At 30.3% G+C, this 21,544-nt stretch overlaps 2 protein-coding genes and 1 long non-coding RNA gene across 3 annotated transcripts in view; 1 reads left to right on the plus strand and 2 right to left on the minus strand.

Moving 5' to 3' along the window:
- Nucleotides 1–100: 100 nt before the first annotated feature.
- LOC134692031 (uncharacterized) lies at nucleotides 101–1,910 on the plus strand. The gene is made up of 3 exons (XR_010102210.1): nucleotides 101–136; nucleotides 748–905; nucleotides 1,798–1,910. It is a non-coding gene; the product is annotated as an uncharacterized LOC134692031 (long non-coding RNA).
- A 4,747-nt stretch (nucleotides 1,911–6,657) lies between these two features.
- LOC134693335 (DNA ligase 3-like) overlaps nucleotides 6,658–21,544 on the minus strand; it is a 30,676-nt gene continuing 15,789 nt past the window's right edge. Inside the window, exons 10-22 of the mRNA XM_063554090.1 lie at nucleotides 21,334–21,496; nucleotides 20,723–20,878; nucleotides 19,867–19,998; nucleotides 18,873–18,952; nucleotides 18,320–18,407; nucleotides 13,681–13,758; nucleotides 12,838–12,961; nucleotides 11,946–12,310; nucleotides 11,223–11,630; nucleotides 10,233–10,313; nucleotides 9,725–9,810; nucleotides 8,962–9,034; nucleotides 6,658–7,659 (exon numbers count right to left, since the gene is read on the minus strand). Of these exons, the coding sequence (XP_063410160.1) occupies nucleotides 7,555–7,659; nucleotides 8,962–9,034; nucleotides 9,725–9,810; nucleotides 10,233–10,313; nucleotides 11,223–11,630; nucleotides 11,946–12,310; nucleotides 12,838–12,961; nucleotides 13,681–13,758; nucleotides 18,320–18,407; nucleotides 18,873–18,952; nucleotides 19,867–19,998; nucleotides 20,723–20,878; nucleotides 21,334–21,496 (1,939 nt within the window). The 3' untranslated portion in view covers nucleotides 6,658–7,554. The remainder of the gene's footprint in view (nucleotides 7,660–8,961; nucleotides 9,035–9,724; nucleotides 9,811–10,232; nucleotides 10,314–11,222; nucleotides 11,631–11,945; nucleotides 12,311–12,837; nucleotides 12,962–13,680; nucleotides 13,759–18,319; nucleotides 18,408–18,872; nucleotides 18,953–19,866; nucleotides 19,999–20,722; nucleotides 20,879–21,333; nucleotides 21,497–21,544) is intronic.
- On the minus strand, nucleotides 14,868–16,194 carry LOC134693482 (E3 SUMO-protein ligase ZBED1-like). The gene is made up of 2 exons (XM_063554317.1): nucleotides 15,725–16,194; nucleotides 14,868–15,344 (listed from the first exon to the last, which is right to left on the minus strand). Exons 1-2 carry the CDS (start codon nucleotides 15,899–15,901, stop codon nucleotides 14,868–14,870), a joined length of 654 nt encoding a protein of 217 aa, XP_063410387.1. The 5' UTR covers nucleotides 15,902–16,194.

Here is a 21,544-nt window from a genome sequence, read left to right on the forward strand (position 1 = left end):
CTGAAATGTTGTTTTATAATGACGAAACTACATAGTGCTTTTTAACCTTTACGTATTTGCTATGTCTATTAAATCATTTTGTTTTATTATTTTTGTTCAGAAAAAACACAGAGCTCGATTGGACGAGTAGCTGTACGTAAGTACATAATTATTGATAAGTATATAAATGTGTCGTCAATAATTATCACACATTGTCTGTCTATCCATCCTTCCATCTTATTGTGTGTATATAGCTTTTCCAGATTACTCCTCCTACAATTTGAATGGTTGGAAGTTTTCACTTTGCTAGTTGTTTGTAAAAATTGTTGTAGGTGTGCATGTGGTCAGAGATTTGATTTTTATTAATATTTGCCCGTTTGTCATTTTTTTAGTACATACTTGCATAAGAGGTGGATTGCTTTTCCGGATAACTCCTACTTTTCATGTTTTTATTTCTCTTTCATGGTCGTGACTTCTGTTTCTCTATTTCGTCCGCATATTAAAGTGAGAATGCTTTGGTAGTTACGCATTATACGCAAGAATTGTTTGAATAGAATACTGCGATATTCTTTAGAATAAAGCACAATTCCATTTCGAATTCGTGGGGTCAGGTAAATGTGTGGCCTTTTTATACTATTGACACTTTACATATACATCGAAAATGTTATGTAGATTTTTGACAAAAATTACCGGAGAATAACCTTTCTAAAGACGTGATTAAAATAAGATTTATCAATAATTTAATCTTTTGAAAACTTTTTTTGATAGAGCATACTTGCAATAAAATTGGATTACTCATGGATCTTGCTATGGGACAATCCTTACATCAACAAAGTGCTAAAGGCTGTGGTGGCAATTCATCAGATGCTGTAGTGATCAAACACTGTCAGGCACCTTCGTTATCCCAATGGCGTAAAGGATTCGAGGTTCAGTACAATAGATATAGAAAGATGCGGTGTGAGTGTCAATGAGACAACTCTCCATCCAAATAACAATAAAAAAGTAAACCATTATAGGTCAATGTACAGCCTTCAACACGGAGCCTTGGCTCACGTCGAATAACAAGCTTTAAAGGGCCCCAAAACTACTATAGTAAAACCATTCAAACGGGAAAACCAACTACTATAATGAAATAATAGGTTCGATTCATAGTGGTTCTTTGAAAATTTATTGATTGTGATATTTCGTGGCGGTTAGTTCTTTATTGATTGAGGACGTCGAAGTGTCCGGAGAGAACCACTGACCGTCGAGAGGAAAACTGTTCTCTAAATAGAATGACAAAACACAAATATGTAATTTTTTGAACAATTTTGTTTTCTAACCAACAATGAATTACTTAACTTTAAAATCACACAAAATCAAATGTTCAAACATATCAAACGAATGGATCGCAACTGTCACATTTCTGACTTCTGAAGTACAGGCATTTTCTCATGTTGAAAATGGTGGATTGAAACCTGGTTTAAGAGCTTGCTAAAAGTCTAGCTTGTTTGACAGTCGTATAAAATTCTATTATATTGACAACGATGTGTGTACAAAATAAACAGATACAATAGGTATAAAAGAGGGATGAAAGATACGAAAGGGACAGTCAAACTCCTAAATCTAAAACAAACTGACAACGCCATGGCTAAAAAATGAAAAAGAAAAACAGACAAACAATAGTACACATGACACAACATAGAACAAATATAAATATAAATATAATAGATATAATCTTTTAAATCAACAAAAACAAGAAGTTTTGATATGTTTGTTTTATCTTTATCAGTTTTTACTTGCTCGTATATCTTATTGTTGTTGATTTTACAACTTAAGGTTACCAGCAACTGTAGTCACATTAACCATTACACACCTGTAGCTGAATGGGGCAGCCAAGGATTCACTGACAACATTGGAGTACTGACGCTTTGTCACAGTGGTGTAATTGAAGTATGTTTGCAACATATATACTTGTTTGCATATTTGTGTTGATGGGGCTCTGAATATAAATTTGTTAAAATATATTTGCATATTTATGTTTATCGGGGTTTGAAAATAATTTTGTTAAATTATTATAGTATACTGTGTTGTAGAAGAGTTAATGACAACAACAATACCTTTTTTAAATGATGGCTGTGTAGTGTTTGAGCCTGCATGTGAACATCTGGACAAAGCAATTTGACATTCCATCGTCAACAATTAGGTTATAATTGTTGAAAAAGCTTTGTTTCATAATTTTGCCAAACCTTCATGAAAATAATAAAATCACAAAAATACTGAACTCCAGAGGAAAATTCAAAACAGAAAGTCCCTTATTAAATGTAAAAAATAAAAGATATAAAAAATATTTTGTACACACATCGTTGTCAATATAATCAAATGAATGGATATCAACGGCCATATTCCTGACTTGGTACACGTATTCTTATGTAGAACTTTCTTATTACTTTAAAAAAAAAATCCGGATAGTGGAGTTTCTTCTGTTTGATAAAATGAACATTTATGTTTAGATAGAATAAAAAGGAAGGGGAATAAGCTTATTGAGAGCGACATTTGATGTCTCCCAATGATGTTCAAACGTATTCCTGAAATAATAGTAATGCACTGAACTAAGGTTACAACCACCTTGAACATAACTACCTCCAGAAGAATTTTTAAAAAAACTTCTTTTCTAGATGGTTAGGTTTTTAAGCTATGAAAGGTTTATATTTAACATGTGGATAGCACAGACATACTACTTTAAACTTTGTGCATATTTTGTTTCCGTCCCCAGTTGTTGAATGTTAAACATAAAATGTTTTGTTTCTTATTTTAACAATGGCGTGTTAAAATTGTAGATATTTCATTGTTTTAGTAAATTTTTTCAAAAACAATTTAGACTAAGGGCAATTTTATGAATGATATATTGTAACATGTGTAAAGACACCTTTCTGTTGTACAAGACTGTGTGTTGCTTTTTATATGTTTTTTTTTTAGATATTTTTGTTATAAGAATCCATCTCCTTCATGTATTCCATGAATCTGCTTTCATCATTTCTCTTCTTTTTTTTTTTTTTTTTAAATATTTGTAACAACTCAATTAAGTTATTGCTATATCCCTTATATCTATTTTTTTTACCTTTTATTTCTGTTTCCAGATGATTACCCAGACATGTGGTGGCAAACTTGTCCTGAGAAATATCACAGCTCCAGCATCGAAGTCATTCTATACAGTTGATTGGGTCTAAAAGCTTGTATTTTTAAATTAAGTATAATAAAAAAAAAAAAAAATTTTAAAAGTTTTAAATTGTATTCACCATGACTGAGAGGAGGTGAAAGGGAATGAGATAAAAAAAAATAAACAACTTCATACCAATTTTCACTTGCTATCCATTAGTGGTTACCCTTAAACGGGGGACGAAAGGAGAGTCAAACTCATAGATAGAAAATGATCTGACAACTCCTTGGCTAAAAATTAAAAGACAAACAGACAATTAATAGTACAGAAGACACAATATATAAATCTGACTAATCAACACTAAACCCACCAAAATCTGTGGGTAATCTGAGGTGCTCCGTAAGGGTAAGCAGATCCTACTCCACATGTGGCACCAGTCGTGCTGCTTGTGTTATCACAAATCCTGTAAATAGTATAATTTCGGTAAAATGACCATATCAAAAACTCCAAATTGTTACCTACGACATTGCCAAAAACAGTACTCTTCAGTCTTGCTTCCAACACTTAACCTAAGGTGTCAAAACTTCAGGTACTCTGAGGAAAGCTCCCTAAATGTGAACTTCTGTCATTTCAAAAAAGCAATGGCAATGTCAGATTATTTATAACTTGATTTGGAATAACCCAAAATAATTCAGATTGATAACTAAAGACAAGTGAACAAATGCATCACATAATTAAGTTTCTGAGAATGCATCATCAAATTCTGATAAGGGACTAAAGAGGAAAAGTATATATAAATGTGTAATGTAGTGTGTGAGCTTGGCAAAGCTCATGTCCTACCAAAGTAATCCCCAAATATTTGGCTGAAGAAATGAAATAGAAGTTGTAATGTGAGAAAGATTTTTGTGAAAGTTTCATGAAATTTGTCAGCAGTTTAGGAGCAGTAGCAGATACCAAAGTGGAATTCACTTGGTAGGATGAATAAAATTAAATAAACAAAAGGATACAAATTTAACTATAAACCTTCTACTTGAGGATATAATTGGCCTTTTCAGAAATTGAAGGACTATGGGTTATCTCATTATTCGTACACCAAAATGAAAATAATGTTACGGATTTGGATGGATTTACATTGTTTAGAACATTTTAAACCAATCAAAACGTTTTGGTGTACGCTTTTGAAAAAATTACCCAGAATGCATTTGATTCTGAAACGGCGAATTACAAAATCTGAATCTGATAACAGGTACTATAAGATGGTTTTTTTTCTCTCACTTACATAAAGAAGAAAATAATAAATAGAAAAAGAAGGTTTATTGTTGCTGCCTCTAACATACAATTACAAATAACAAAACAATTTGAAAAGAAAAGAAAAGCCTAAGTACAATTAAACATGTGACAGATGATTGACATAAGCTAATTAACTTTGTTTGAAATAATGTATGCAGATGAAAAATATAAGGTACAGCAATAAAGCAATTATTATGAAATATTGTAATAAATCCTGGTTAAGATGAAAATGGTTTGCATGGTCATCAGTCAGGGGCATTACTTAAACAAGTAACAATTAAAATTACCTATACAAGTAATGTTGAAAACGAGGCTAATTTAAATATAACTTATACAAGTTATTTTTCTAAACATTATTTTTATAGGTGTTTAAGAATACAGATTTTACTAGCTTTAAATAATTTTCACAGTTATCTGGTTAGTTTCCCTTGATATATAAAAACTAATTCTTCAGAAACACTAATTAACTTTCCGACGCACTTATCTTTCATACCGACGCTTCTGGGTCAAAGATTGGTCTCTTGGGACTATTAAATTATCATTTTCCTCTAAAATCTTGAAGGTAGACTGATATAAATAGATAGATACTTGTGAATTAATTAAGACCTGAAGTTATTTATAATTTGTAACCTAATTCAATTACATATGTGCCTTAGATAAGTGTAATTGCTATTTTTTTCAAAAATGTTTAAAATAACTTATTCAAGTAATATTTTTGTCATTATTTTCAAAGTAACCCTTTATCTCTATACTCCTCTCAAATCTGATAAATTCTTTATTTTATCATATAAAATGGTGTTTAAAATCATGAAAACTACATCTAGTCTATGTTTCTATTGAAAATTAAAATAACTCTATTAAGTAATTTTATTATTTTTAAGATAAAAAATTACTTATATAAGTAATTAAAAAAAATAACTTGTTTAAGTAACGCCCCTGACTGTTCATGATGGTAGTATTCAAGAAATTGTTAAATTGGATTTCTTGAAATGAGGATGAACAGACATGATGTATATGCTATGGCGGGGGCATAAAAACAACAGATAAAAGACATGCTGCTTGAATTGTCTAGATCATTAGAAACGTCTGCTGGTGAAAACTTTAACCTATGCAAGCAGTCAAAAAGAATATGTAAATTTAAATGTTAAACTTACCAAGCAATATGAATTCATGGTATTCTTTCATTTTGTAAAATGCCCCTATGATAATTAAGAGTATTTATGCAAAAAAATGTATGTTTGGAGTCATCAATAATCAATATTCAATAGCTCAAAATATCACAACAAACCTTCCAATTTGGAATTGAACTAAAATACATTTTTATGTGAATTTCTTACAACTGACATTAATGTATAGTTATTAAATATAAAATTCATGTACATGTTACAATATTACTAGAACAAAATGATATTACAATTCTTAATTATTTCTAATGATAGTCAGTAACATTTTCCTATTAATACACAAAATCATGCTAGTTTTGAAATTCATATAACATGTTACATAAACATTGAATCTTGATTTTCAAAAATATAAATATAGCTATGTAAAATTTCTCAAATAAGTGCTGAATTGTATAAAGCTATAACAATGTGTAAACATTTGAAAATATAAGCTCTCAACATAAAAAAAATAACACACATCAAGAGGTATTTAAAAGGAGTAGGTCCGGTAAGACCCTTTTTTGGCCCCAAAATATGGCAGGTTTACAAAATTGTTAAAATGTAAACTTTTAGTTATTTATTGGATAGTAAAATGGTTCTGCTACATAAATATGGGCTGTTTTTGACAATACAATGCACATATATTGGGTACTAGCACCATGAAGTCATGCTAAATTAATGAAATCTTAACAATTCCAGTATTTTACTTAAAATTTAGATGGTTTCCGTGTAAAATGAAAGTGGCCGCATTCGTGTTCATCCAAAATATTGAAATGGAAGTTGTATTTGATGATAATACATAACATATATAAAGGTTGAGGATGAACACGGATGCGGCCACTTTCGTTTTTGACAAAAACTATCTAAAAAGTGACATTTTTTCGCATATTTGGTAGATTTTTCACATTTGAGCTTGAATCGGATCGTTTTTAATGACGAAATAATTTAAAATCTTTCACATTAATTAATCGTAACATATGAAATAGGCACTTAAGTGTTTAAAAAGTGGTCAAAATCTTTCGTTAGATGAAACTGAAATTTGAGGCCAAAAACAGTCCTTACCGGACCTACTCCTTTACAGTTGAAACCACAATTTATCAAGCAAATATAAATGACAAAATCAAAGCAATAGCAACTTTCACCTATTAAATCAGCATTGACTTCAGCACATATCAATATAACAAACAACCATAGATAAATTCTAATTACATTAATCCTTTTTCAAGGATAAAATTATCACATAATGGTTTTTGGTACCTAAAAAAAAAGGTACAAAGCAAGTAAATGAAAACCTGAAATTTACCCCTGATACCATTCAACTACAAGCTCATATACACAACCATATATTTAATGAGGTAAGTACCATCCACCCTTGCAGGTGATGCATGATAGGAAATACTGCAGATTAGGTAGACGGCTTGATCTTGCACCCAGCTATTTTCTAAGAATATCGATGAACCCCATTTATCAATTGTGAACATTAAGGAAAGTCATTGATGGCTTAATTTCATCAAACAATAACCAAAATAAAGGGACCAGGAATGTACCCTTTTTACAGAAATTAAATGTCTAAATAAATCATTTAAAACGCCTTATTCTTTCTTTTTCTAAAACTCCTTTTTTTTTAGAAAACCTGTAATGTCTTTAACAGGTAATTTTAGACAAATGTTAACAATCATCACAATAAGTGGTTCAATATTTTAGACAAAAGACATAATTTCTTGTAGTTGACTTTTAAGTGTGAAACACTTTGATTTTTGAAGTTTTGCATTTACAAATAAAACATGTCTCATAATCCGGCTTTGAACAAAAAAAGTCATGAATTTTCAAAAAAGAATTATTTCTTTAAAAACTTCATATGTGGTTTATCACAGTCTGGAAATCATATTAAGTTCAAATTCCATGTAGTCAAAGTTCAAACAGCTATGATCATGTGACCAAATATAAACAAAAATCATGTGATCTAGACAATTTTGTACAGAATCATGTGACAAGATAAGGTTTAGTAGGTTCTAATGATTTTTTCTTAATACTATTAAGCAGCCAGTCCACTGTTACACATACTCCTTTGCCTTTTATCTTTGGAGCCTAGAAATAAATATATTAGAACTTAAGGTTTACATGATGATATATAGTTAAATTTCAAAAGGAAACTGTAATAAATTGTCACAGTTCAAAATAATGCTATCATCATTCTAATTTATATTTATGCAAAATAAATCTGAACCCACAAAATGTTGGACTACTATTGTTTTTATGTGTGCACAATTATCTTTTACACATGCAAAAAAAGAAATTATCATTCATGGTCTTTTATTTGTATATTAATTCATTTGTCACTTATTTTGCATGTTTTTGGATATCATATAACAACTTGATATAAAACTGTCTGTGTGCTGGTTAATGTTTAATCATTTGAATATTTAAAGAATGACTGTAATATTTTTTCTGTCTGTGGAGAGATAACACCACAGATTTTAGGTTATTTCGAATAGACAGAAAAAATATTATAGTCATTTCTTATAATTTAATTCTAAATCCCATTTTAAACCGTAGCAAACCATGAAAAAGTGTTGATGACATCACTGTCACATGACTAAATTATGTCTATGGGCTAATAACAAAATAACGTCTGCCAATATAATTTTTCTGTGTACTCAAAATAACATAAACAAGAATGTGTCCCCAGTACACAGATGCCCCACTCACATTATCATTTTCTATATTCAGTGGACCGTGAAATTTGGATCAGAACTCTAGTTTGACATTAAAATTAGAAAGATCATATCATAAGGAACATATTTACTAAGTTTCTGGTTGGTTGGACTTCAACTTCATAAAAAACTACCTCGACCAAAAACTTTAACCTGAAACTGGACAGAAGAACGAATGAGCGGACAAACAGACGGAGGCACAGACCAGAAAACATAATGCCCCTCCACTATCAAAAACTGGAAAGACGAACGAACGGACGGACGAACAGACCAGAAAAGATAATGCCCCTCTACTAACGTAGGTGGGGAATAAAAATAAGATGCGCATTGTTTAATAACCCACTACGCGCATTATTCAGTGTACACCAAATTTTTTATGTTATTTCTTCATAGACAGAAAATTTATATTACAGTTATTCCTTAAATAAAAAACAGAAAAATGAAAACATACATCTTTTAAATAAAGATCCAGATGCAGGCAAGACAAAAAGGTCAGAATATATGATTTGAAAATCCTGCTTCTTATACCCCTAAAACCTGTGTAACATCAATATAAATCTTTCATAGCTGTGCATTGCATCTAAAACAGACTGGCTTAGAACCAAGTTATACTCATAATATCTCCTTTATACTCATTTCTTTCTATAGAAGCAGGTAAGAATTTAAATTTACTTACAGTTTTCCCTGATTCTACTATGATATGAGTGGCTTTTTCATAAATGTACTCTGGTACAACATCACCATCAAATCTTACATATATTAAGGAAAAAATATTGAAGGCAAAACATTGAATTATGTTATATTCTATTATAGAAACTGAAATCTGTTTGATATCATTTGCAACAACAAATTGTATAATTATTTATTGAGATAGTGTTAGATGTAAAAATTGTCATTTTGTCAATAATCTTATATTTACGTCCCAAAAATTACACATTCCAACAAAATGATAAAATTTAAAGTTACCTTTCTGACATTTCAAATATTTCATACAAAGTTCATGAAATTTATTCAAAGCACTTCAAGCTAAATATTTATAAAACAAATGGGGTTGTTTTCTCTCCTGTCTATAATGCCTTCTTTTCTTAAACAGTAAAAAGACTTAAGGTGGTACCTAAAACTACAGGGAGATAACTCTGTAAAGTCATCTAAATGTTTTAATTATGTTGTGTTGTTAAGGCAATTTTAATCTTCTCAATGATAAAAATTGGTATTTGTCAAACTGCTATATAACCAGTGTAATTTTTCCGACAAAACAGTTGGTTAAAAATTTTTGAAATTTTTATATTTTTGTAAAAGGGTAAAAGTAAATACTTTGTCAAAATTTTATGAAAATTATACAAGCCAAATCAATTTTAGTGAAAGTGTTGGGTACCACCTTAAGTTATCTAAGCCAAGCTCGACCTCTGTCATTAGCTTTTTTGTATTGAAAAGGATACCCAATAATAAATCTCTTTAATAATCTGTAATCTTTGATCTTCTCTGGGATACAAATCTTTGCTCCATTAAAAACATCAGGTAAACTCTGAAATCACAATCATAATTATAAAATATACTCCAATAGTTATTCAAAATCTTGTAAATAGTGATTGAATAATGAGTGCTTAATGTCTCTAACTTCCAGGCTAAATCATTTCAATTAAATACAATTGCATTTACCTAGAGGACACACTGCATCAGATGGTTAACTAACCAGAATTCAATCAGATAGTCTTTCCTTTTACTCCCAAAGTCAAGAATCTACTATAGTGGTTGATATAGATATTTGCTTTTGTATCATATGTTTGCCATTCACAAAGAAAAGATAAGCTCAGGCTTTGAAATGAAAGATAATGACTCTCTTTTTATAAATTTGACTAATTCATGTTTAAAATTAATAAAAATATCCTTACTATTTAGAAAAAAGGTGAATGGGGCATCAATGTCTCATGCCTGTCATTAACCTACCTTTTTAGGATGATAAAACTTCTCTAAATGATCTGGATTCTTTTGGTAACAGTAATCCCCATAGTTACATAATACATTCACCTGCAATCACAAAATCAGATATTTTTCAGTTGTAAATACAAAAATAACAGTACAAAAAAATTAAAATAGTATATAATAAAATTAGCAGCATTTGATGTAAAATGTCTGATTTATCAATATACATACTACTATGTTATTTAATTTTCTTTACAATATTTACTTTCTGTGAATATTGATATGCTTTCATCGAAATCATTTTTTGTTGATTGAGGAAAAGTTGCTTTTTCATGGATGCTTTTAAACATGGTATCAAGAACCTTTATTTTGTTGATCATATAAATTTTCCTACAACCAATGACATCCACAAAAATTAGTACTCCATAATAAATAATGAACCCAATGCTCAATGCTAACTATGCGGTACAGGCTTTGATCATTGTTAAAGGCTTTGATCATTGTTAAAGGCTTTACAGTGACCTTTAACTGTTAATTTCTTTATCATTTGGTCTCTTCTGAAGAGTTGCCTCAATGGCAATCATACCACATATTTTGTTTATAATTAATCCAAATATTTGATTAGCAGTCATTTTTATTAGGTTTAGTCACTTTTCAAGCAATCAGTATGATAAAATAAAACGACTTTTATTTACAGGGATAGGTATAATTATGATGTATTGATCAGTTTAAAGATCCATTCAACCTTCTATGGTCTAAATTTGTTAACCTTAGATAGATTTGACTATTTTTCCATTTCTCTTTTACAATAATGATGGAAATCTGTAATAACCTTGGATGACTTTTTTACAAGTAGCTACTGATATGCTTATGTATTCCTCATCCCAGTTTTTCAATTTTTTGGAATGATTATTTCTAATGAAATTTAATCACTGAAAACATTTCAGACACAACAAATATTAGTGTTAAGCTTCCTTTATTGACCTCTGTATCTTAAGGTAGGAGTTTCTATACCTTGCTCTTCTTAGCTGATGATGGTTTGTGTTCTCTTTCATCATCAACATCTGAGGCTTGACGTTTCATTGGTGATTTCCCTTTAGTGGGAGTGGCCTTTGTGTGTGTTTCTGTCATCTCATCATCTGAGATTTCTTTCTTCATGGGAAATTTTCCTTTAATGGGAGTGGCCTTGGTGGGTGTTAATGTCACCTTATCATCTGCGATCTCTTTCTTAATGGGTAGTTTCCCTTTAGTGGGTGTGGCTGGAGGGGTCTCAAAACCATTATTATTCCCATCATCCTCTGTTTCACTACCACTATCATCGTCATCATCTCCGATTTTCTTCTTTTTTGGTGTGGCTGCAGGGGATTTCCCTTTCTTTGGAGGAAACATGTCTGATGTCTCTTTGGACTTTTTAAACAATATCTGAAATAAAATTATTATGGAAATAGACTTTTTCTACACTTATGCCAAAATACATTGCCAGATAAGAATAATTTGACAATTGACCAGATTTGACCAAATATTATATCCTGAAAAATAGAAATGCATGAAATGTTAAAGATGGCAAAAAAAAAAATGATCACTTAAAATATGTACCACACACGCATTAAAATTGGATATAAAATAACAAAGATAAATTAATAGCAGCAACAAATCCAAACAAAATATCCAAGATTGTCATTAATATTTACATTTTATAAATGTTAAATCTAGATTTTTTTTTTTTATATAACTGACCTTTAACCTTGGAACATCAGTAGCATTCTCCCAAGTTTTATCGTCTCTAACTTTAGCGATTCTTGGGAATCTTATTGATATACCATCAGCTGTATGGGCAGAAGATTGACTAAACTCTGCTCCCATGATTTCCCAGATTGGTGACTTTTTAGGATCTTTGACCACAAAGTCTGGGATTAAGTTCTTGTTCACGTTCAACCAGCTTGGAACCTTTAAAGCATCTTTGCCGATTTTGACAACATCAAGTTCTTTCTGCAATTCGTCTAACGTCTTGTCATCAAAACCACTGTGACATTTTGTTACTGTGCAGAATTTCTTGGTGTGGGGGTCATATGCTCCAAGTAAAAATATGGACATAATACCACCTGTAATAAAAGAAAGGAACAGATTAAAATAATAATATAATATATAAATTGTAGTTATCACAAATGTATATTATAAAATTGAATAAAAAACTGATGCCACTGTGAAATTCATAATTAAAGAAGATTTGGCTATCTATCTCTTGACTATGAATGTCCCACTTTTATTTTCTGTTTATTTTTTCTACTAAGAAATAAAAATATTTGCATGCCAAAACTGTCGTGATATTGTTCAAATTTGGTATTAAAATGAAAATGAGGAGATGTTAAAATAAGGTTTGTTTGATAATACCTAATAGTTTAATGATCAAATGAGTGGACTCATCATTATATAATGTAAAGTTCTTGTTTTCACTGATCACATGTGAAAATGCAAATTTTCTATATAGGCATTTATGCAGCCTGGTGTTTTTATTAATAAAATTGAGAAAGGAAGTCCATTTCAAAATAACTACATTGATATTGCATTTATATACATATTCATAAAAAAAAAACAAAGTGAATGAAAATAAATTGATTTTTTTTCTGACCTTTATTCCCTGTACCATAATAAGCTCCAAGGACAATTAAATCTGCTGAGTCAGCCATTGTTCCTTCTTGTAAATAATCTTTCTTCACTTTCAACCAATGTCTCTTTCCTGGGGCATATATACTCTGGAAATTTAAAGTATGCATGAAAATAATATACTGTAATAAAAACACAAAGAACATTAAAGAAACGTTTATAAAAAGAGCATTATAAATTGAAATTGTAAATAAACAAGGAATACAAAATACCTGTTTTATTTCAGTTTTATACAAGTTCAAATACTGAGGTGGTGTTCGTGGTGTTATTTGTATATTGTGGATTCATTATGATTAATATTTCATTGATTTCATTTGTATAGGTGAACTATGAAATTAAATGTTCAACGAATAACAAATTTCAGGCTTGTATGGAGACATGAAATCAAACATCCACGAAAATACAAGTTTTCCTTAATCAACCAAATTTAGTACCCATGAAAAAATGAATCCACAGTATTATATAAACTATATACTGTAAATTCAGAAATTATTGCGATGTTTTTATTATTGCGAATAATGCGACTGAGCTGTAAACGCAATAATTAAAACTCGTATTTTGTAATATTTTAACTGAATTAAGCATGACTTTTCTCAAAATCGTAAAAATTAAAATCGCATTCAAGTGTAAAATGACAAAATCGCAATAATAAAATCACGCAATAATTTCTGAATTTACAGTATGTCAGTTACATACATATCAGTGCAAAACAAGACAAAGTCCCCAAAACTGGTCGAGCACTCTTAGCCTTCCTATCTAGTCCAGTAGTAAATACTGAATGAAGAAGTATAACATATCTGTATCTTACTTTTAAATCTTTCAACACCAGACCTTCCAATCCTTGTCTAAATACATCATTCATCATATCCTGCAGGTCTTCTGGATCCTGATAATAAAAAGGAAATGTTTTTTTCTATATTAAGGTGGTACCTTCACTAAAATTAATTTGGCTCGTTTAATTTTCATAAAATTTTGACAAAGTATTTACTTTGACCCTTTGACAAAAATATAAAAATTTCAAAAAATTTGAACCAACCATTTTATCAGAAAAATTACATTTGTTATATAGCAGTCTGACAAACACTTATTTTGATCATTGAGAAGCTTAATATTCCCTTAACAATGCAACATAATTAAAATGTTAAGCTGATTTTACAGAGTTATCTCCCTGTAGTGTTAGGTACCACCTTTTTTTGGTTGTTTAGACAATACACTTTCACTCATTTTTGTACAATTGTCAGTTAGTTTTTTTTTCTTCAAAACTATGATATTTTTCTTGTCAATTTGACTACGAACATTAATGTGTCCATAGTAGACAAATGCTTCACTCGCACTTTACATGTTCAGTGGACCGTGAAATTGGGGTCAATACTTTAATTTGGCATTACAATTAGAAAGATCATATCATGGGGAACATGTGTACTAAGTTTTAAGTTGATTGGATTTCAACTTTATCAAAAACTACCTTGATCAAAAACTTTAACCTGAGCTTCGCACCATTTATTCTTTGTTCAGTGGACCATGAAATTGGGGTCAAAACCCTAATTTGGCATTACAAGTAGAAAGATCATATCATGGGGAACATGTGTACTAAGTTAACTTATCAAAAAACTACCTTGACCAAAAACTTTAACCTGAAGCAGGACAAACTGACGCATGGACATATGAACGGACAAAAGAACAAACAGAACAATGGAGCAGACATGGGGTCAATTACATTTGAAAGTAATTAATTACATTCAATTACAATTACAAAATCTTCAATTAAATTACACATTACATTTGACTTTTTTTACCAATGTAATTAATTACATTCCAATTACTTGGCAAATGTAATTAATTACTTCAATTACATTTGAAAGGAAAATTAAGATAAAACATTGAAAACATGCATTTATTCTATGATATGTACATAAGTATTATACATTGCTCTATAGTTATAACAATTAGACAGTGTTCAACTAGTATATACATTTTTGTATTGTGTCATATAACTTATTTAAGCATTTTCCCATTACATTTGACCATCATCGTGAATCGTTTACAGCATATCATGACAGACTTCATAGCCCAGTCCAAAATAAAGTGGCCTGTGATTCCCAAAAATCCTCTCATTTGTCTACTAGACCAGAGATCAATGGTTAAACACACACTTTCAGCTCTTTTAAGAGTATTTACAAGGTTATTTTTTATTTCAACCGATTTTTCATGTAGAAGTTTCGAAGATAAATGCTTTCTGCTAGGCACTTGATACTTAGTGTCAGCTTTTTCCATCAAGTTTTTAAATTCTTCACTTTTGACAATAGAGAGTGGTAAAAGATCCCCAGCTATGAACATTATAAGAGCATTTGTCATTTCTAACTGTTTTGGATCAGACGGTGAATATTTTACACTTTTTTTTATGCATTGTGTCAATGTTGGTTGAATTTCTTTATTCTCAGAATGCAGAATGTACAAATCTCTGTGTTTTCTCTGAAAATTACAAAAGGCCTTATTTAATATCTTGAAAATATTAAATTGTTTTAATTTACCTATTGAAATTTTACATTTATTTAAATTTATTTGATTGTAAATGATACAAAAAAAGAGCACTATTTTTTATTTTTTGAAATGATTTTCATTTTTATCCCAGCTTATTCAAATTATTTATCTTAAATAAGTGATTTAGAAATCTGACTTCTTAAAACAAAAATAAAATTTAGTTTTAATCACAACTAATTAATTTAATAAACAAAATATTTTCCAAATTTAAATGTAAGCTATTAGAGGATATAAGATAAATGAAATCTGGTTAGAAATGAAAAAGAAGCATTATGAATTTATTAATTTTTAAAATTCTTATATAGTATTACCTTCATATGTGTAACAAAGTTGGATGTAACTTTATAACTTCCACTAATGAGGGTGCCACAATGCATACATTTTCCTTTGAAAGTATTTCCATTTTGGAAGTCATCAGGAACAGTAAAATGTTCCAGTACACTCTTGAAGCTCATTTTTAAATCTGATAAAATGTTTTCTTTCAACATTCATATATATAGTGAACAAATTTTGCAAGTGAGATTTTGTCATATGCATTATCCCTTCAAGAATTTAAACATGTACCTATAGGCCCTAGGGGTATATTTATCTCTCTCTAATTAGCCTTATATCTGTTTAACATAACTGTTATAAAAACAGTCATTATATAGTTTGTAATAAAACAAATAGCCAGAGGTTATATTTATTGGTTATTTAAGTCCTTGAATAAAGTTAATTATGTTAAATCAATGTCTTAAAATATCTATCTAAATCTACTAATTAAGGTCAAGACAGTGACTTCCTAGTGGTTTCTTCTAAAATTATGGCATGTGTCTACATTTTTTTTATCATTCAATACAAAATGAAGAATCTACCATGGTTGTGTTAATACAGAAAGTATACTGTGAAGGCTTTTCTTTGTCAGCTTACAACATTTGTTAAGATTATTGCTTTTAATAATTTTTTGAGAAAACACAAGATTTAATCTTTTGATCCAAAATTTCAAATGTAATTGACTTGTAATTGAAAAGTAATTGTCAATTACAGGCAATTTTGGCTATGTAATTAATTAATTACATTCAATTACATGTAATTGAAAAAAATGCTCAATTACACATTACATTCAATTACATGATAAATTGTAATTAATTACAGTCAATTACAATTACATATTTCAATTACCCCATGTCTGCAATGGAGGCACAGACCAGACAACATAATTCCCTCTACTATCCTAGGTGGGGCATAACAACTAGAGGCTCTCAAGAGCCTGTGTCGCTCACCTTGGTCTATGTGCATATTAAACAATGGACACAGATAAATTCATAACAAAATTGTGTTTTGATGATGGTGATGTGTTTGTAGATCTTACTTTACTGAAAATTCTTCATGCTACAATTATCTCTATATATAATGAACTTGGCCCAGTAATTTCGGTGGAAAATAATTTCGAAAAATCTACAAAAATTTATGAAAAATGTTGAAAATTTACTATAAAGGGCAGTAACTCCTAAAGGGGTCAACTGACCAAATTGGTCGTGTTGACTTATTTGTAAATCTTACTTTGCTAAACATTATTGCTGTTTACTGTTTATCTCTATCTATAATATTATTCAAGATAATAACCAAAAACAGCAAAATTTCTTTAAAATTACCAATTCAGGGGCAGCAACCCAACAACGGTTTGTTTTGATTCATTTGAAATTTTCAGGGCAGATAGATTTTGACCTGATAAATTATTCTACCCTTTTCAGATTTGCTCTTGATGCTTTGGTTTTTGATTTATAAGCCAAAAACTGCATTTTACCCCTATGTTCTATTTTAAGCTGTGGTGGCCATCTTGAATAGTTGACCAAGTCACCTGACACAATTTTTGAACAAGACACCCCAATGATGATTGTGGCTAAGTATGGTTAAATTTGGCCCAGTAGTTTCAGAAAAGAAGATTTTTGTAAAAGATAACTAAGATTTACGAAAAATGGTTAAAAATTGACTATTTAGGCCAATAACTCCTTAAGGGGTCAACTGACCATTTTGTTCCTGTTGACTTATTTGTAGATCATACTTTGCTGAACATTATTGCTGTTTACAGTTTATCTCTATCTATAATATTTTTCAAGATAATAACCAAAAACAGCAAAATTTCCTTAAAATTACCAATGTAGTGGCAGCAACCCAACAACCGGTTGTTCGATTCACCTGAAATTTTCAGTGTAGATAGATCTTGACATGATAAACAATTCAACCCACTGTTAGATTTGCTCTAAATGCTTTGGTTTTTGAGTTATAAGCCAAAAACTGCATTTTACCCCTATGTTCTATTTTTAGCCATGGCAGCCATTTTGGTTGGTTGACCGGGTCACCGGACACAATTTTTAAACTAGATACCCCAATGATGATTGAGCTTAAGTTTGGTTTAATTTGGCCCAATAGTTTCAGAGGAGAAGATTTTTGTAAAAGTTAACGACGACGGACGCCGACGGACGCCGGACACAAAGTGATGAGAAAAGCTCACTTGGCCCTTTGGGCCAGGTGAGCTAAAAATTATAATGTACAATAATTGATTATGTTCAAGCCCCTTAAAAGGCTGTAGGGATATCATATTATGAAAACTGACAAGGGTTATTTTAAAGAATTCACTGAGTCCAACAAATAACATGTCTACATTATTTTATTACTTAAAATTATGTAATGTCTTTGTCTGCCTATTGTTGAAGGCCATATTGACACCAAGATGATGTTTAGTTATTTGTGTTTTAAGCATGCTTTCTCAATAACCTTTACTCATTACCTCCTTTTATTCCTTCTAAACGACACACTTTTTTTAATAAAGGATAACAGGTATTTAAACAGAATTTCTTCAATAACACAGATCACATATCTAAGAACTTTATGACTATTGCACTATCTTACATATCATCACTTACTTTGATGAGTTTCATCTCTGAAAACATTATCCTGTTTTTTATCTCTGTCATCTCATCGTGAAGAACTCTACGTCTTTCTTTGATAGGTCTGTAATTACAGTAAAAACTCTTGTCAATTTATCTTAAAGATTTGATAGGTCTGTAATTACAGTAAAAACTCTTGTCAATTTATCTTAAAGATTTGATAGGTCTGTAATTACAGTAAAACCTCTTGTCAATTTATCTTAAAGATTTGATAGGTCTGTAATTACAGTAAAACCTCTTGTCAATTTATCATAAAGAATAATATCAATCAGCTGTTTCATTTAAATGACAGACTAGTAAACAGAAATAGAAATTTATATATGCACGCCTTTATGAATACCATATATATTTTATATATAACTGCTCTTTTTTTCTCCAAAAGCCATTTTTAAAGTAGTTGAACATTTCTATTGCAGTAGGTTTGTTGAGATGAAGAAGTTTATTCATGGAATATAAATTACACAATAATGTCACTTATTAAAATACATATTGATAATCACATATCATCTGATACTATTCATAGACTCACTTTTGCATTATGTTTTCTCCATTTAAATGCAGACAATCAAATATGAACAAACACACTTGTGCATCCTGGAATTTAGCTTTCTGTAAAATATAAATTGAATATAAACCTTTAGAACCTAAACAAATTAACAACCCAAGGCATTAATGAGTAAATTTAAATATTGTTTATATGGCTTGTAGCTAACTTATACTTCAGCAGGATCTCTAAGTCATCACTTGTAAGCAAAAGGTTTGTAAATATCCTGACAGTCATCATCATTTAAGAAAAGAAATATGTACAATGATGTATACGATTTGGTTTCGGTTTCAGATAAAAAAAATCTTTGATAATCATTTGTTTTTAGATGAAAATTAACAGATAAATATGAGGACTTCTTAAATAAATAAAAATGTCTCTAAAATATATTTTATATAAATATAGCATGTCTAAGTAGGCTATTTTTCCTTTTATCACCTGCTCACTGTTAATTGAACCAAAATATTCCTGAAAGTATTTTTTTTTAATTTGGCAAATAAACAAATAACATTACTTTAATGATATCACAGTTAAGTTTTGATAGCAAGTATAAATTAATTGTTTTAATATAATCTCTATATTCAGGTTACATGGAGAGTTCTCTTATTGACATACCACATCTCCTTATTTTAATACCTAAGTTTAAATAAATTCATAATACATAAATAATGATATCATACAAAATTTTATTTTTGTTAAATTCACAAGCCATATAAAGCCCAAAATGTACCTTGCCCTATTAGGTTTAAGTTTTTAATTTTCTTCTAGTTTATAGATAACTTTTTTCATAAAACATTTATCCATACCATTAATTATTATTTTTAATACACACAAAAACACATAAGATGCTATAACATAATGTATTATAAGGCAAGTAAAAAATTTTACAGTTATAATACCTTATGCACCCCTAAAGAACCAAAAGGTAGAGGCTTGCTTGTTTTTGTATCATGAGTAATGAATTTGACAGTTATAATACCTTATGCACCCCTAAAGAACCAAAAGGTAAAGGCTTGCTTGTTTTTGTATCCACCAATAAAACTTCAGCATCGAGAATGAGGTCATCTCCTGATGGAAATGCTTTTGGAATGAACTCAGAAAAATGCTGCACCTAAAAAAAGCAGATTAAAAAATATATATATAACAAAAGTCATAGTAAGGATAACGTTTTTTTGTTTTTGGTCCAATGATAGTGCAGAGCCTAACTAACTACAAATATAAGGAGAAAGGCTCTAGTAAAACCTGAAATGTTTTTCTCTGGTACTTTTTAACAATCAAACAATAATTGAATACAACAATAATGTGACCCAGTACACGAATGCCCCACTCGCACTATCATTTTCCATGTTCAGTGGACCGTGACATTGGGGTAAAAACTCTAATTTGGCATTAAAATTAGAAAGATCATATCATAGGGAACATGCGTACCAAGTTTGAAGTCAATCAGACTTCAACTTCATAAAAAACTACCTTGATCAAAAACTTTAATCTGAAGCGGGACAGACGGACGGACGGACAAACGGAAGAACAGACCAGAAAACATCGTAGGTGGGGCATAAAAAATATATTCAGCTGTTACCTGCTCTTTGGTCAAGTTGTTGTCTTTTTAACATATTGCCCATTTCCATTCTCAATGTTATCCTCCAATCATGCTATATAAACTGGGCAGTGCATCAATATACATGTATAATACATGTAATCACTGTTCACGGTCCATAAATCAGGCCAATTCCCCGAATTTATTGTTTTATGAAATTTATAATAGTTTTATTCATAAAATTTATGTATAGAGTAATATACATGTATGTACATGCCTTTTCTCTATAAAACTGTACCTTATGGGGCTGTACAGGTTTCAAGCTTCTACTGAAGTAGGAGAATTTATCTCCCTTTTTATGGAGTTGAACTCTTTCTCCATCATACTTTATCTCAGCATACATTCCATTTGGACATTTTTTCATGGCATACTCCACTGATCTACAAGCCTCTGCCTACAATATTACAAGTAGTTAAATAATGTCAACAAGTGATTTGATTTTTGATTTTTAGTGTTTTAACACCACTTTTTGGCTAATATGTGGATGGAAGTTTTTTAATGGTAGAGGAAGTCAAAGTTCCCACAGAAATCCACCAACCTTCATCGACCTTCGTTAGGAAAACTGCCAATCCTAGTCAATTTTGATTGAAGTCACATGCAACCTCACGAGCAGGGTTCAAACTCACAACCTCAGTGTTGACTTGCTAGTGATTACAGAATTAACTATTTAGACCACTCGACCACATATGCCCTCAGTCAACAAGTGAACTGTGCATCTATTCCATAAGATTTTTCTATGCATCAGCTCTCTTTTTAATCATATCCAAATTTGAAATAAAGAGTATTATGAAATTGATTTTAAATTCAACGCTCAGACTTTATGTAAATAGTTCAAACTCAGTCACCTACCAACATTGGTAATACAGGAGTCATAAGTGATGCTCGTACACTGAGTTTTTTACTCATTCCTGGTTTGGAGCCATCCCTTCCTTCCATTACTCTCTCTACAACATCCTTCAAGTCCCTGGAAGCTTGGAAAGCAGCATAAGCATTTTCATCTAATCCATCTAAGCTAATTTAAAAAGAAAAAAAATGTTTTTAAGATGACAGATAACTTGTA

This window comes from Mytilus trossulus, chromosome 12 (genome assembly GCF_036588685.1).
Source record: "Mytilus trossulus isolate FHL-02 chromosome 12, PNRI_Mtr1.1.1.hap1, whole genome shotgun sequence".
NCBI lineage: Eukaryota > Metazoa > Mollusca > Bivalvia > Mytilida > Mytilidae > Mytilus > Mytilus trossulus.